This window comes from Eubalaena glacialis, chromosome 6 (assembly GCF_028564815.1).
Source record: "Eubalaena glacialis isolate mEubGla1 chromosome 6, mEubGla1.1.hap2.+ XY, whole genome shotgun sequence".
Lineage (NCBI taxonomy): Eukaryota > Metazoa > Chordata > Mammalia > Artiodactyla > Balaenidae > Eubalaena > Eubalaena glacialis.
In genome coordinates, this window is record NC_083721.1 from 90,923,208 (window position 1) to 90,937,737 (window position 14,530).

Here is a 14,530-nt window from a genome sequence, read left to right on the forward strand (position 1 = left end):
AAGTGTTCTTTTCCTACCTTAGCGGTCCATGATATAAAACATTTGGGGACCATTAGTTTAAAGGAAACTTTCCATTGTGCAGAGTCTGGAAATAAGCTTTTGCTGTTGGCTTCGACATTGCTCCCTCTTCCTGAGATAGAACTAAAGGGGATTTCCAAATCCTAGCAAAACTGAGTCTACAACCCCTAGAACCAGCATTTGTTTGTCACTTACCTGTACAGCTAGATGGCTTGAGAGGTCTGAAAAAGGTGATCTTGTTTTCAGTGCCCTACCAAAAAGCATCAAAAAGTACTGAGTAAGGCAGGATTTCATTCTGTCTCTCCAGTAGTGTTTAATCATCCCAGCAGCAGTCTGTGTAATGTACCCTGTAACTTGCATTTCCATAGAATAAGTTAGATCTTATCAAGTCCTTCTGTTGTACCATTATTCAAGGCACAGTAGAGGAATATAAGGTTAGAGAAAATGGTATGGATTTATTCTCATAGTAGAGTAGTTCCTGACAGTTGGTACTCACTTCATTTACTCTAAAGTCAGCCTACACTCTTTTCCGGCTGTTTTTCTTGTGTTGCTATTTTTATTGGTAAGGATTTCATATTGGGAAAGAATTAACAAAGGAAAGAAACATTTAGTGATACTTAAGAATCTGATCATCTGAAACAATATTGTTTGGAACATACATATACACACACACACACACACACACACACACACACACACACAGAGTTTAGACAGTAAAAGATTTAGAGGGAGGATCATATAAAAACTTCTAATTGTAATGAAATATTTTGGAAGATTTTGCTTTTTACTTGTATAAAATCATCATAAGATTGTGATTTTGATGTCCTTCTCAGTCCACCACCCCACCCCCATCTTTAGTCATGTGGATCTATGAGAATGCAGTAGACCTTAGCATACCGATTCTGCTCCAGAGCAGTTCCTGCCATTCTTGAGATTTGGGTATGAGGCTTGCACACTGACTGAATGCTGCCGAAATACTAGCTTCACAGCAATGAAGGGTGTATTGTAGGCCTTTTGTGGCACTTCCAAATAGACAAAGCTGAAGATTTTGAAGCAGAGAATGTCACGGATCTGCTATACTTAGGATTTAAACATAATATATTTTAATAAAAATTAAACGCCCTTTCTGGATTATATAATTGAAAGAAGTGTGTTTCTCTGACAGAGTGAAGGTACACTTCTAGCAACTGGTTCCTACGATGGGTTTGCCAGAATATGGACTAAAGATGGTAAATGAAGCTTTTTTTTTTTCATTTGTTTTTATTGTTGATCTAAGTTATAAAGCTTAAAGTAATTTTAATGTTTTTCCTTTTGAATATTAGGTAATCTTGCTAGCACCTTGGGGCAGCATAAAGGCCCTATATTTGCATTAAAATGGAATAAGAAAGGAAATTTCATCCTAAGTGCTGGAGTAGACAAGGTAAAAAGAATATTTAACTTCTGTAAAGTTTAATTTGTTAAAGAGTATAATTGAAAGTAATGTTTTTCTCTGCTAATCACATAAACAAGAAAACATTCATATTTGGGAAATTCATGTATAAATTTATGATAGGAATAGTAATGCTTTCTTAGATTTTCTGTCAGCTCATTCCTGAATCTACTCATTCAGATGCCCTTTATTCTTTATCTGTGTGACCACTCCTCATTTTTTGGGAATTTGAGCCATAATGAATGTCATACATCCTATACTTTTTGCCTCCCTTCAACAGTTTCTAGTTAATCTCATCAGTGAGTATGGCTCTGGAGAGATTTCATGGGAAATCTTAGAGCCAGTCTGTTAGCTGAACTCCTAATGTTTAATTGAAAATGTAAGAAATGCCGGGTCTTTCCAGCTCTTTTCACCTAACAAGACTGGTAAATGTGGATAGGTTGAAATCATGGCCTTCTTTCTCCTTCATTTTCTTAAGTTACTTCCTTTACCACACCTCCCAAAATGAATGCAGATTTAAGATTATTTTAATACAGGAAAATACACACTCAGAGTTAACTGTATATTGTCAAAAAGGGAAGTAGAAAAAAAGGGAAGAAAAATGAAGGAGGCCAGGAATGGGAGGGAAGCGCCCTATTAATAGTTACTGCCAGTCTACAATATTTTATGACCCCAAAGTTATAAAATTAGTGATGGGAGGGTATTAAAGGAATTGTGAATATATCTATTCAGATTTATATGTCATACTTTGATGTAATATAAAAGACATTGTTTTACTTATTGTCAGAATTCAAGCTGTCTTTATAGGTAAATGTGAGCGTTAAAAATCTTAAATTGGGAGTTAACTGATTACTTTATTAACCAAAAATTTGCCTCCTTATAGCTAAGCAGCTATAAAAATCTTACATTAAATACACTATTGCAATGGAGCTTCTTAAGCAATCTAATATAATGTCTGGTACTTTCTAGACAACAGTAATTGTTATTTGAAGTAAGTTGACTGATAAAAAGTCACCAGGGAAAAATTAAACTGCTTAATAGTCATCCCTCCCCTCCCCTTCCCCCGAAGTGGAATATAGTCTCGTTGTACTAAAGGTAAATGTTAAAAAATTAAATTAAATGCACTCTGACATTTCATATTGCTTTAATATAATTAGGCATCTAATTTATGCATCTATGATAAACTCTTTCTAGCTTCTTAGCAGTATATTTTTCTTTTCTATCTCAGACTACAATTATTTGGGATGCACATACTGGTGAAGCCAAACAACAGTTTCCTTTTCATTCAGGTAAATCTTCACAATTTACATGAGAATTAGAGCTTTCTTCTATTTTTGTAATTAAACTTTTAATAGCATATAATTCATCTAAAATCTTGAAATATCCAATATCAGTCTTGTTACTAGTCCTTTGAGGAGTCGATGTTCTTTGACTTTCAGATAGTTAATTGTCAGAGGATCATCAAACGTTTTCTGTGAAATGTACCATAAAAAAGCATTTGCAGCCTGGTGCAATTAGAGTTGGTAATATTTAATGGTAAGAACATAGATTTTTGAGTCAGGAGGTCTAGGTGTGAATGTCGATTCCACCCCACTTAACAAGCTTTAAGATTGAGCAAGTCATTGAACCTTTCTGAGCCTTACTTTCTCTGTCTGTAAATGAGGGATAAAAATAATGCCATTTGTTAAGAGCATAAGACATATATATGAAAATACTGCATAAACTCCTACAAGTTTAGATATTGTCATTTTTCATTTTGGATTTGTGTATCTAAATCAGTCCACCTGCTTACCTAAAATAAAAATTATTAGGCTTTCCTGGTAGTGTTGGAACTTTGGTGCTTTAGATGTTTTTCTCTTTTAAGAAATAATTTGATACTTAAACCAGATAAATATGATCCCCAAAATAGTGTGCTTCTTTCTTCATGATATACGGCCATGCAACAGGGCATACATCCTGATGTGTAGAGACACCTGGATTTTAGTACCTACACTCTTGTGCAGCCTAGAACTTTTGTGCCTACTTTCACAGAGGTTCCTGAGGACAGGAACTGATGTTGAACTGGAACAAGATGCCTAATAACTATTAGAACAGTAGTTTTAGTACTGCCTGATTTAATTGCATTTTGCAAGATTTTGTTGTGGTTGGGTAGAGTTTTGCATTGGAGGCTGACAAGTAACTCTGGTTATTTTCAAATCTTTGGTAACGTACTTTTTACAAACAGCCAATGGCACAGTGTTACCATTAAAATTGAAATATACAGCTTCTGGCATTTTGCTTTTTTGTATTTTTCTATTTAATGTGATTAAACAAGCCAAATAAGGTACAAAAATGATTTTTCAGTAGTATCTGAGTAACATAATTTTGCAAGTATTATGTTAAACATTTCAGCTTGATTAACGCTTGCCACATTAATGAGCATTGACACGTCAGTTTTTGTTTACCTGTTTTAATGCCGTTTCACCTTTGCTTCTAGTCCTCACCCAGACGGAATTCTCTTAGCCCTCTGGCTGTTCTGCCTATAGTTTCTCCTACATCCTAGGAGTGATGGAAAATTGAAATAAGTGTGTGTGTGGCACTGTTACTAGCTGCTATATAATGTGTACCACCTTTGTGTTGGAGATGATGCTCTTTATAAACACGATCCCGTTTAGTCTTGGCTACAGCCCAATGAGGTAGATGGTGTTGAAGTCATTTTACAAATAAATAACCTTTTTACCCATGGTATTCTTTTCTGTCATGCTTTTTTGGTTTTTTAAACGGCTTTATTGAGGTATAATTGGTGTAAGATCATCTATACATAGTTACATTGCACAGTGTGATATATTTTGACATGTATATATATATATACACACACACACACACACACATCACTGAAACCATCACCACACTCAAGACAGTACATCTGTTAGCTTCAGAAGTTTCCTCCTACCCCTTTGAAATCATTCCCTTCCCCTTCCCCAGGTAGCCACTGATAGTCTTTCTGTCACCAGAAACTAGTTTACATTATAGAAATAGAATCACACAGTATGTATTCTTTTTGTGTCTGGTTTCTTTCACTCTGCATAATTATTTTGCATTTCTTTTGATTTATAAGTAGTATTCTATTATGTTGATATACCAGTTTGTTTATCCACTTACCTGTTGAAGCAAATTTGAGTTGTTTCCAGGTTTTAGCTATTACAAATAAAACTGCTATCAACATTCATGTGGTTATCTTTTTATGAACTTGTGTTTTCATTTCTCTGTGTAAAGACCTAGGAAAGTTATGGCTAGATATATGGTAGGTCTGTGTTTAACTTGTTAATAAACTGCCCAACTGTTTTCCAAAGTTTATGTTTTCCAAACTGGTTTACATTCCCAACAGCAGTGGGTATTCCAGTTCCTCCATTTCCTTGCCAGCACTTGGTATGTGGTCAGTCTTTTTAATTGTAGCCACCCTAATGAGCGTGTAGTGGTTCCTCACTGTGGTTTTCATTTTCATTTCCTAATGACTAATGATGTTGAGCATCTTGTCATGGTTTAATTTACCATCTGTATGTCTCCTTTGGTGAAGTATCTGTTCAAATCTTTGGATTTTTAATTTAACTTTGTTGTTTTCTTATTATTGAGTCTTGTGAACTCTTTATATATTCAGGATACAAGTCTTATCAAGTATTTACAAATATTGTCTCGTAGTCTGTGGATTGTCTCTGCGTTGTTTTGACAGTGTGCCTCAAAGATCAGATATTATTAATGTTGATGAATTCCTTAATTTATTAATTTGTTCTTTTATGTATCGTGCTTTCAGTATCAAGCTAATATGCTCTTTTTCTTTTTGCTTGATGTAGAAGTTGGGGTCACTGATTTGAGACCTTTCTGCTTTTCTAATGGGGATATTTAGTGCTATAAATTACTTCTAACTACTACTTAGTGACATCTCACAGTTTTTCAAATGTGTTTTCATTCAGTTCAAAATACTTTCTGGAGTAATTTTGATTCCTTCTTTGACCCATGGGTTATTTAGAAGTGTGTTAATTTCTGAGTATTTGGAAAAATTTTAAAGATCTTTGTAATATTGCTTTCTAATTTAATTCCATTGTTCTCATAAATGTCATTTAGGTCAAGTTGTTTGATAATGTTCAAATCTTTTATGGCCTTTACTGATTATTCTGTCTACTTATACCATCTGTTACTGAGAGAGGGGTATTGAAATCATCAACAATAATTGGAAAATACAATAATTTCTATTTTCTTTGAAGCTCTGTCAATTTTTGCTTTATGTGTTTTGAAACAATGTTGTTAGGGGCATGAATGTTTAGGAATGTTGCAACCTCATGTTGAATTGACCCCTTTATCATTTTGTTAGCGACCCTCTTTTTTTTTTTCCATTTTATTTTTTGTGCTCTGAAATCTACTTTGTCTCATATTAATGTAGCCCCTCCAGTTTTCTTTTGGTTAGTGTTGGCATGGTATATATTTCTCCATGCTTTTACTTTTAATCTATTAATTTTGTTATATTTGATGTATATTTTATGTAGGCATCATATATTGCTTGTTCATTCAATATCAACGTCTGCCTTTTAATGGCAATATTTAGGCTATTTACATTTAATGTGATTATTGATAATGATTGCATTTAAATTAATCATATTTCTATTTATCTCATCTTCTTTTGCTATTTTTCCGCTTCCATTTGGATTAATTGAATATTTGTATGATTACATTTTTCCTCCTTTGGTGGGTTATTAACTGTAAATCTTTTATTATAATGGTTGCCTTGGGATTTATAGTACACATCTTTAACTTACCACCATCTACCTTCAAGTGATATTTTAAAGGGATTAAATAATAAAATTTTTTACCCGTAGTTACCATTTCCAACTCTTCATTCCTTTGCACAGATACGTAGTTTCATCTGGTATCATTTATTTCCTGCCTGAACTGCTTTAACATTCCTTATAGTGTAAATCTCATGTTGATGAATTCTTTTTGTAGGTATTAAGAAGTCTTCATTTCACCTTCATTACTGAAAGATATTTTTGTTGGGTATAGAATTCTGGGGTTGACAGGGTTTTTTTCTTTCAGTACTTTAAAGAAAATGTTGCTCTGTCCTCTTCTTATTTACACTATTTTCAATTTGAACTTGCTACCATTTTTATCCTTATTATTCTTGTCTTGTTTTCTCTGGCTGCTTTTAAGATTTTTCTCCTTATAACTGATTTTGTGCAATTTGCATATGTTGTGCCTTGGTTTAGTTTTCTTTATGTTTTTTTGTCCTTGGAGCTTCTTGGATTTCTTCGTTCATAGTTTTCTTCAAATTTGAAAAATTTTTGACCATTATTCTTTAAAATATATTCTACCTCCTCCCCACATTTTTTTTTAACTTGAAATTCTGATTATGTTTATTAGTCTGCTTGATGTCCCATAATACACTGATGTGCTGTTCATTTTTTTATCCAGTCTTTTTTTTTTTTGCATAATCTCTGCTGTTTTCAAGTTCACACATCTTTTCTTCTGCAGCATCTAATCTACAGTTTATTCCATCCAGTACGTTTTTTATCTCACATATTTCAGTTTTAATCTCTAGAAGTTTCATTTAGGTCTTTTTTTACATCTTCCATGTTGCTACTTAAGTATTTGAACAAATCATATATAGTTGCAAGTGCTTTAATGTCTAGGTCAGTTTTTATGATTTGATTTTTCTCTTCGTTTTGGTCATATTTTCCTGCATCTTTGCATGCCTTGTTACTTTTGATTGGAAGTGAGGCATTTTGAATTTTATGTCGTTGGTTGCTGGATATTTCTGTATTCTTATAAGTATTTGTGAATTTATTCTGGGACATAGTTAAATTACTTGGAAATGGTTTGATCCTTTTGGGTCATGCTTGTAAGATTTGTTAAATGGCAGTGAAACAGTGCTCGGCGTAGGGCTATTTATTTCCTGGTACTGAGGCAAGAACCTAGATGTACTCTAACCAGTATTCCATGAATCAAAAGGTTTTTCTAGTCTGGTGGATTTAGACACTGTTCCCAGTCTTGAGTATCAGGCATTGTTTCTTCTAATTCTTTTGAGTGGTTCTTTCCCAGGTCTCAGCTAGTATCTTCAGATACTTGTGCTGATTAGTACTCAGCTAATTGTGTGAATAGGGCCCACTGCAGGTCTTTAGAATTCTTTCTCTGTCTGCATAGCTCTGTCCTTTCTAGTACTGTGAATTCTAGCTGCCTTCAGTTCTCCAGATTTTGAGCTTTATCTCTTCTGCTCAGGAATTTCATTAATCTCTTCCTAGGGAGATTCCTCTTCCCTGTGCCAAGATCTGGACATTTTTCCAGATCATATGTTTGAGCAGTTATAGAGGCACATTGTTGGTTGATTTCCCTTCTCTCAGGAACTGTGGTCCTTTATTGCCTGGTGCCCAGAGTTCTGAACTATTATTTCATATATTTTGTAATTTTTTTGGTTGTTTTGGGCAGGAGGTAAATTTGGTCCCTGTTACTCCATCTTGATCAGGAATGAAAGTCTACCATGCTTTTTAAATTACCATATTTTAATTCCTGTACTGTATTTTTGTCCATATACACTCTTACATAAAGCATAAATCATGATTATAGATGAGTTAACCACTTCATATTCATTTAGGATGGCTATAAAACATAACAGTGTTCACGGTGATGCGGAGAAATTAGAATCCTTGTACTTTGCTAGTAGGTATGTAAAATAGTACAGTTGTTGTGGAAAACAGTATGACAATTCCTCAAAAAGCTAAATAGAGTTACCATATGACCCAGCAATTCTGCTCCTAGGTAATTGAATTGAAGGCAGGGACTTGAACAAATTCATGTCCGTCAATGTTCATAGCAGCATTTTTCACAGTAGCCAAAGGGTAGGAACAACCCACTGTCCATTAGCAGATGAGTGGAAAAGCAGAATGGGTCTCTATATACAATGGATTATTATTCAGCCATAAAAAGGAATGAAGTTCTGATACATGCTACAATACCAGAGAATTTGTACATGTTATGCTAAGTGAAATAAACCAGACATAAAAGGACAAAGAGTATGATTCTACATGAGTAGAATCTAGAATCATTCTAGAGTATGATTCTAGATATTTCAAGAGTATGAAATCTCTAGACTAGGCAGATTCATAGAGACAAATGTAAAGATTCAAGGTTACAGAGGCTGGGAGGAGGGGGAAATGGAGAGTTACTGCTTAATGGTTACAGAGTTTCTGTTTGGGGTGATGAAGAACTTTTGAAAATACTGGTGATGACTGTACAACATTGTGAATGTAATTGATAAAACTGAATTGTACAGTTAATTAAATGACAAATTTTATGTTATGTATGACCACAATATTTTAAAATTATTAATGTAATATACTAAAAACCATTGAATTGCATACTTTAAATGGATGAAATTTATGGTATATGAATTATATCTCAATGAAGCTTTTTTAAAAAAAAAAAAAGGGAAATGAATATTAAATGCCTTTTTTCCCTTCCCTCATAGGTTTGTTACCTTTCTAAATTGTGAAGGATGCATGGGTTAACCAAAAAATAAATCAGAATTGGAGGACGCAGAAATTGAATCTTAGCTCCAGGAATTTTTCTTTTTTTTTTTTTTTTTGTCTGCACTGCACGGCTTGTGGGATCCTTGTTCCCCAGTCAGGGATCGAACTGTGCCCCTTGCAGTGGAAGCACGGAGTCCTAACCACTGAACCGCCAGGGAATTCCAGCTCCAGGAATTTAAAAGATTGTGTAACCCTAGGCAAATTAACTTTTCTTAGCCTCTTTCATCATGTGTAAAATGAGACTAGTAATAGTAAACACACCTCTCACATATTACCTACATAAAAATACATTTTATGTTAAAGATGTGTTTTTATCCTAAAGAACTTGTGTTTCCTAGACTCATTTTTATTTATTTTTTGAATTTTATTTTATTTTTTTATACAGCAGGTTCTTATTATTTATTTTATACATAGTAGTGTATACATGTCAATCCCAATCTCCCAATTCATCACACCACCACCCCCACACCCCCGCCCCCCTGCGCTTTCCCCCCTTGGTATCCATACGTTTGGTCTCTACATCTGCGTCTCTATTTCTGCCTTGCAAACCGGTTCATTTGTACCATTTTTCTAGGTTCCACATATATGCATTAAATATGATATTTGTTTTTCTCTTTCTGACTTACTTCACCCTGTATGACAGTATCTAGGTCCATCCACGTATCTACAAATGACCCGATTTCATTCCTTTTTATGGCTGAGTAATATTCCATTGTATATATGTACCACATCTTCTTTATCCATTTGTCTGTCGATGGGCATTTAGGTTGCTTCCGTGTCCTGGCTATTGTAAATAGTGCTGCAGTGAACATTGGGGTTGCATGTGTCTTTTTGAATTATGGTTTTCTCTGGGTATATGCCCAGTAGTGGGATTACTGGGTCATATGGTAATTCTATTTTTCGCTTTTTAAGGAACCTCCATACTGTTTTCCATAGTGGCTGTATCAGTTTACATTCCCACCAACAGTGCAAGAAGGCTCTCTTTTCTCCACACCCTCTCCAGCATTTTTTGTTTGTAGATTTTTTGATGATGCCCATTCTAACCGGTGTGAGGTGATACCTCATTTTTAAATTTTAGGAATAAATATAAAGTAAGGAGGTATGGGTTCTTATATTATACCAATCTGTTATCATTGTATCTTATGAGCCAGGCATATCACAGAAGTATTAATCATATAACTCATGTGGCACCATTCCCCAGCTTCCTCCGCTTATCTTTACCTGGTTATACAGTTTGTTTTTGTTTTGTTCTGAACCTATTGGTGTATTTGTTTGAATGCTGTTTCAAATTTTGTCAGCCTCCTATTTAACATTTTGCAGATGACTCTCTACCAAATTAACACCCTGGTGGAGCATGACAGATACTTGGCTTTCTTCATAGCATTTTGTTGTACTTTTAATTGTCCTTTAAATTAGTTAGATTTTCAGGCCTTTCCCCCCCAACTTCTTAACACTATAACAAAGTATTTACCAAAGGAACATTTTGTTAAATTTGTTTATTTAAAATTATATCTTAATGCATTTTTGACCAGAGATGTATTACAGCCACAGGCGTTAGTTTCTACAAAAATCCCCTGGTCAGTAATGTGTTAAGTAATATTTACTGTGAAAATGAAGGTGTTGTCACTGAATCCAATTCCAAGGCACAAAAACAAAATCTAAACCAAGTAATCCAAGAAAGGGAGCATAATACAAGGAAACAGTTGCGGAAGTACTGGAAGAGTGAAAAATAGAGGAGGATGAGGTAACTGAGTTTAACAACTGCAGTAAACCTAAGACTGTAGAGGAGAAGATAGGATCCAACTACCCAGTGGGGATGGGAACCTCAAAAGAGAGGCTGCCTGGCAAGAATAGGTACTGTGGAGCAATCATAGTCACTGCCAAAGACCCAGTCTGAAAGAGAGAGGACCACAGAAATTGCCTGTCTACCTTCTTTCTCCTGACCTTGGACTCTCGACAGTATCTTCCACTGAATGAGCCCATCTGGAAACCTGCAGGCACAGAGGCCTGGGATATGTAATTTGCAAGAGTCAGCCCCCTGCGTGCAGAGCATAGCAGGGCAAAGCGTGGCGAGGAATGGACTGAAGATAAGCTGACAGATGAATAGGATGGTCGTCTACGTTGCTCTAAGAAGTTGTGATGCACACAAACAGCAGCAAATCAAACATAGTGCTGATCACAGTGGGCCTGTGTTTTTGTTCACTGACTGATTTAGTTGGGATTCTCCCAGAAGCAGGATAGGAAAGAGGGAAGGAGCCGAGAAAGGGAGCAGTCGCTGGTGAAGAAGGTCCAGGCTCAGCGTGATCCAGGCAGGGCTCTGGAGTGTTTGTTGCACCTCAGGGTTTTCCTCATCTTGAGCCAAGGGTGCTTGGTTTTTGAATCTCACCTTTCCCCCCAACTACCTACTGCCTACTCTAAATCCAGTGTTTTTGATATGCTCCTATTGCTTAACCCAGTTACTTGCTACATTACCTTAATCTGCATTGCTAATTATAGAGAGGCTTTGCACTTTGCACCAGGGGAAAATGAAAGGAAAGAATCTTTAATTGTATCAGAGCTAAAATAAGTATTAAATGCCAGCCAGCTATTGGGCCTCTGAGGTTTTAAATTCAATGATGTAGATTTTAAGAGGTATTTGACAAGAATCACTTAGAAGAAAAATGTATTTGCAAATCATGCAATATTCCATTTATCAGTTGAGTAGACAGTGGAAATGATACTTATTCAGTGTAACGTTTGTCTAACTTGTAATTTACAAAGTATTTTCCATACATATAATCCAACTTGATTTTCACAATGTCCTTGGGTACTAAGCATAAAGGTTTTATCCCCATTTTTAAATTATTTTTTATTTTTTTAATTTTTATAAATTATTTATTTATTATTTATGGCTGTGTTGGGTCTTCGTTGCTGCACGCGGGCTTTTTTTTTTTCTAGTTGTGGCGAGCGGGGGCTACTCTTTGATATGGTGCGCGGGCTTCTCATTGCGGTGGCTTCTCTTGTTGCGGAACACAGGCTCTAGGCGCACGGGCTCAGTAGTTGTGGCTCACGGGCTCTAGAGCTCAGGCTCAGTAGTTGTGGCGCAAGGGCTTAGTTGCTCCGCGGCATGTGGGATCTTCCCAGACGGGATCGAACCCCTGTCCCCTGCATTGGCAGGCAGATTCTTAACCACTGCGCCACCAGGGAAGTCCCCCCATTTTTTTTAGAAGAGAAAAATAGCATGAGAGGTGACTTGCTTAAGGCCCACTAGTTAGGGAGTAGCAAAACAAGGCTTCTTATCCATTGAACACTCACAGAATTTCAGAAACAAAAGGAAGTGTAGCATCACATTTAATTTTATCATTTTGCAAATGAGGAACCAAGAATCCAGTGCTAGTAATTTACAGGGCAAGCTCTCAGGAACCCTCATCTCCTGGTGACCAGGCCAGTGTACTTTCTATTAGGCTGTGTCTCACATGGAGACAACCAAACTGAAATGTATTAATATTTGTAATATTTAAGTACCGTAATTTTAAAAATTCTATTAATACCATAAAAAGTGTAAAGTAAAATATTTTAAGTTCCTGTTAGCATACTTAATGTCTAACCGTGGTTTAAAACTAAAGCTCCTAGATTTCAGTACATGTGGAATGAATGCAAACCTTGCCTGTTTTTCTTTTCAGCGCCAGCATTGGATGTTGATTGGCAGAGCAACAACACCTTTGCTTCTTGTAGTACAGATATGTGCATTCATGTCTGTAAGTTAGGACAAGACAGACCTATTAAAACATTCCAGGGACACACGGTGAGAAACCTTTTTTCCCCTCCTTTAAAGTAATTATGATGAATAAGTAATGTTTCAGAGTGGTTTTGAAGTATGCATGTTTAATACCCAAAGAACAACCAAGTCTATGAAATGAAAATGTGAATGTTCACTGTTATTTTTAGAATGAAGTAAATGCTATCAAATGGGACCCAACTGGCAATCTCCTGGCATCCTGTTCTGATGACATGACTTTAAAGGTAATTCAGATAGTGGGGAGAAATGGGGTTGAGGAGTTACACAGTGTGGCTGCTCTGGCTGTTTTAAGATTGTTTAGAATGTCTCTCTTATAGTTGGGAATTATGATACTGAGGTTTGTGCTATTATAAATTGTCTTCACTATTAGGGAGTCTTATATTGGTACAATTAAAGGTTATTTGCACATGTAAGGATCTGACTCATAGATAGCAAAGATCTTTGTAGGATTCATGGATTTGACTGAAATTCTGAGAATTCTGTTAATTGGATTTTGCTGTGGTGTGAGTATATATCACCCTTTCTGGGAAACTGATATATAGTAGATATATAGCTTAATTGGTGAGTGAGTATAGTTGGCATGTCAGTATTCACATCTCAATATGAATTTATGTTTTTCTTGTTGCATAACTAAAAGCAAAAACTAACACCTAGCACCTACGCATATGACATACCAAAATTAAAGAAGAAAGGCATTTTGAGACAAAGAACAACATAATACTAATCTTCAAAATTAATGAAGCTTGCACCCTATGCTTCACCATGTTAACTGTATGAAAATAATTTATCTTTGACTTTACAGTGCCAGTGACTGCAGACGTGATGACCCTTATAGATAGGATAATCATGAAGGAAAACTGCTTTTCCTCTTCCCATGAACAGATTAAATGTAACCTTGGTAACCTGGTGGTTTTTTTCCTTAAATACCTGCTGTTTTTAGTTAGATAGTTTTTTCAAGCCTGGACTCCTTTGTAAACGTTGCTGGTAAAAATGCTTTTCTTCACGCTCTTGTTTGTGAGATTACTTTGCGTGCACATGCATTATGCTTATAAAATGAAAAACTTCTTCTGGAACAGAGTATGGCACATACGAGGAAATGAAAGAAGGCCGGTGGCTATAGAGAGCCTACTGTCAGGGACTGAGTTGCAGCTAGAGAGAGAAGTTTAAATTAGAAAGTGTTAGAGAGCTTTTTTTAGTTCTAAGAATAATAAAAGGTCATAGAATTTTAAAGCAGAAGCTAGAAGGATGGATAATGTCTAGTGAAGCCATATTTTGAGAACAAGGAACAGCAGATGAGTGAGAAGATTATGTCCAGCTTGGACAGTGCCTTTGAGTCATGCAAGTGGAGGTGCCAGGTCGGTCTGATGCTCAGAGAACAATTCTAAGCCTGACATAAAAAATTGGGGAATTCTCAATAGATGGGTAGTCATTCAAAGCCATGGGCATGGACAAAACTGTGTAGGTGGAAATGTACAGAGTAAAAGAAGAGGAAAGCTTAAAAAAGTCTTAAGAAACTCTAGCATTTAGCAGCTCAAGAGGAATGAGACTCCAAAAGGAAATTGGAATGACCTCAGTGGAAACTGTGTAGAGAGAAGAGTATTTCAAGGGAGGTGATGGATGAGAGTGGTCAGTGTTATCAGTGCTATCGAAAGCTCACATGAAATATCAATACATTTTGGAAACATACCTTTTGGATTTATTTACATGGAGTTATATATACCTAGGTTACAAAAACATGATGTTATTGCTTCA

The 14,530-nt window shown here is 35.7% G+C and overlaps 1 protein-coding gene across 5 annotated transcripts in view; it reads left to right on the forward strand.

Annotated features, from left to right (window-relative positions):
* The window catches only part of TBL1XR1 (TBL1X/Y related 1), a 178,170-nt gene that overhangs the window by 153,368 nt on the left and 10,272 nt on the right, over window positions 1-14,530 (forward strand). For all 5 annotated transcript variants that reach the window (XM_061194466.1, XM_061194463.1, XM_061194464.1 and 2 more), the window contains 5 exons: window positions 1,184-1,247; window positions 1,341-1,438; window positions 2,676-2,736; window positions 12,663-12,784; window positions 12,928-13,002. In XM_061194466.1, coding sequence (XP_061050449.1) covers window positions 1,184-1,247; window positions 1,341-1,438; window positions 2,676-2,736; window positions 12,663-12,784; window positions 12,928-13,002 — 420 coding nt within the window. The remainder of the gene's footprint in view (window positions 1-1,183; window positions 1,248-1,340; window positions 1,439-2,675; window positions 2,737-12,662; window positions 12,785-12,927; window positions 13,003-14,530) is intronic.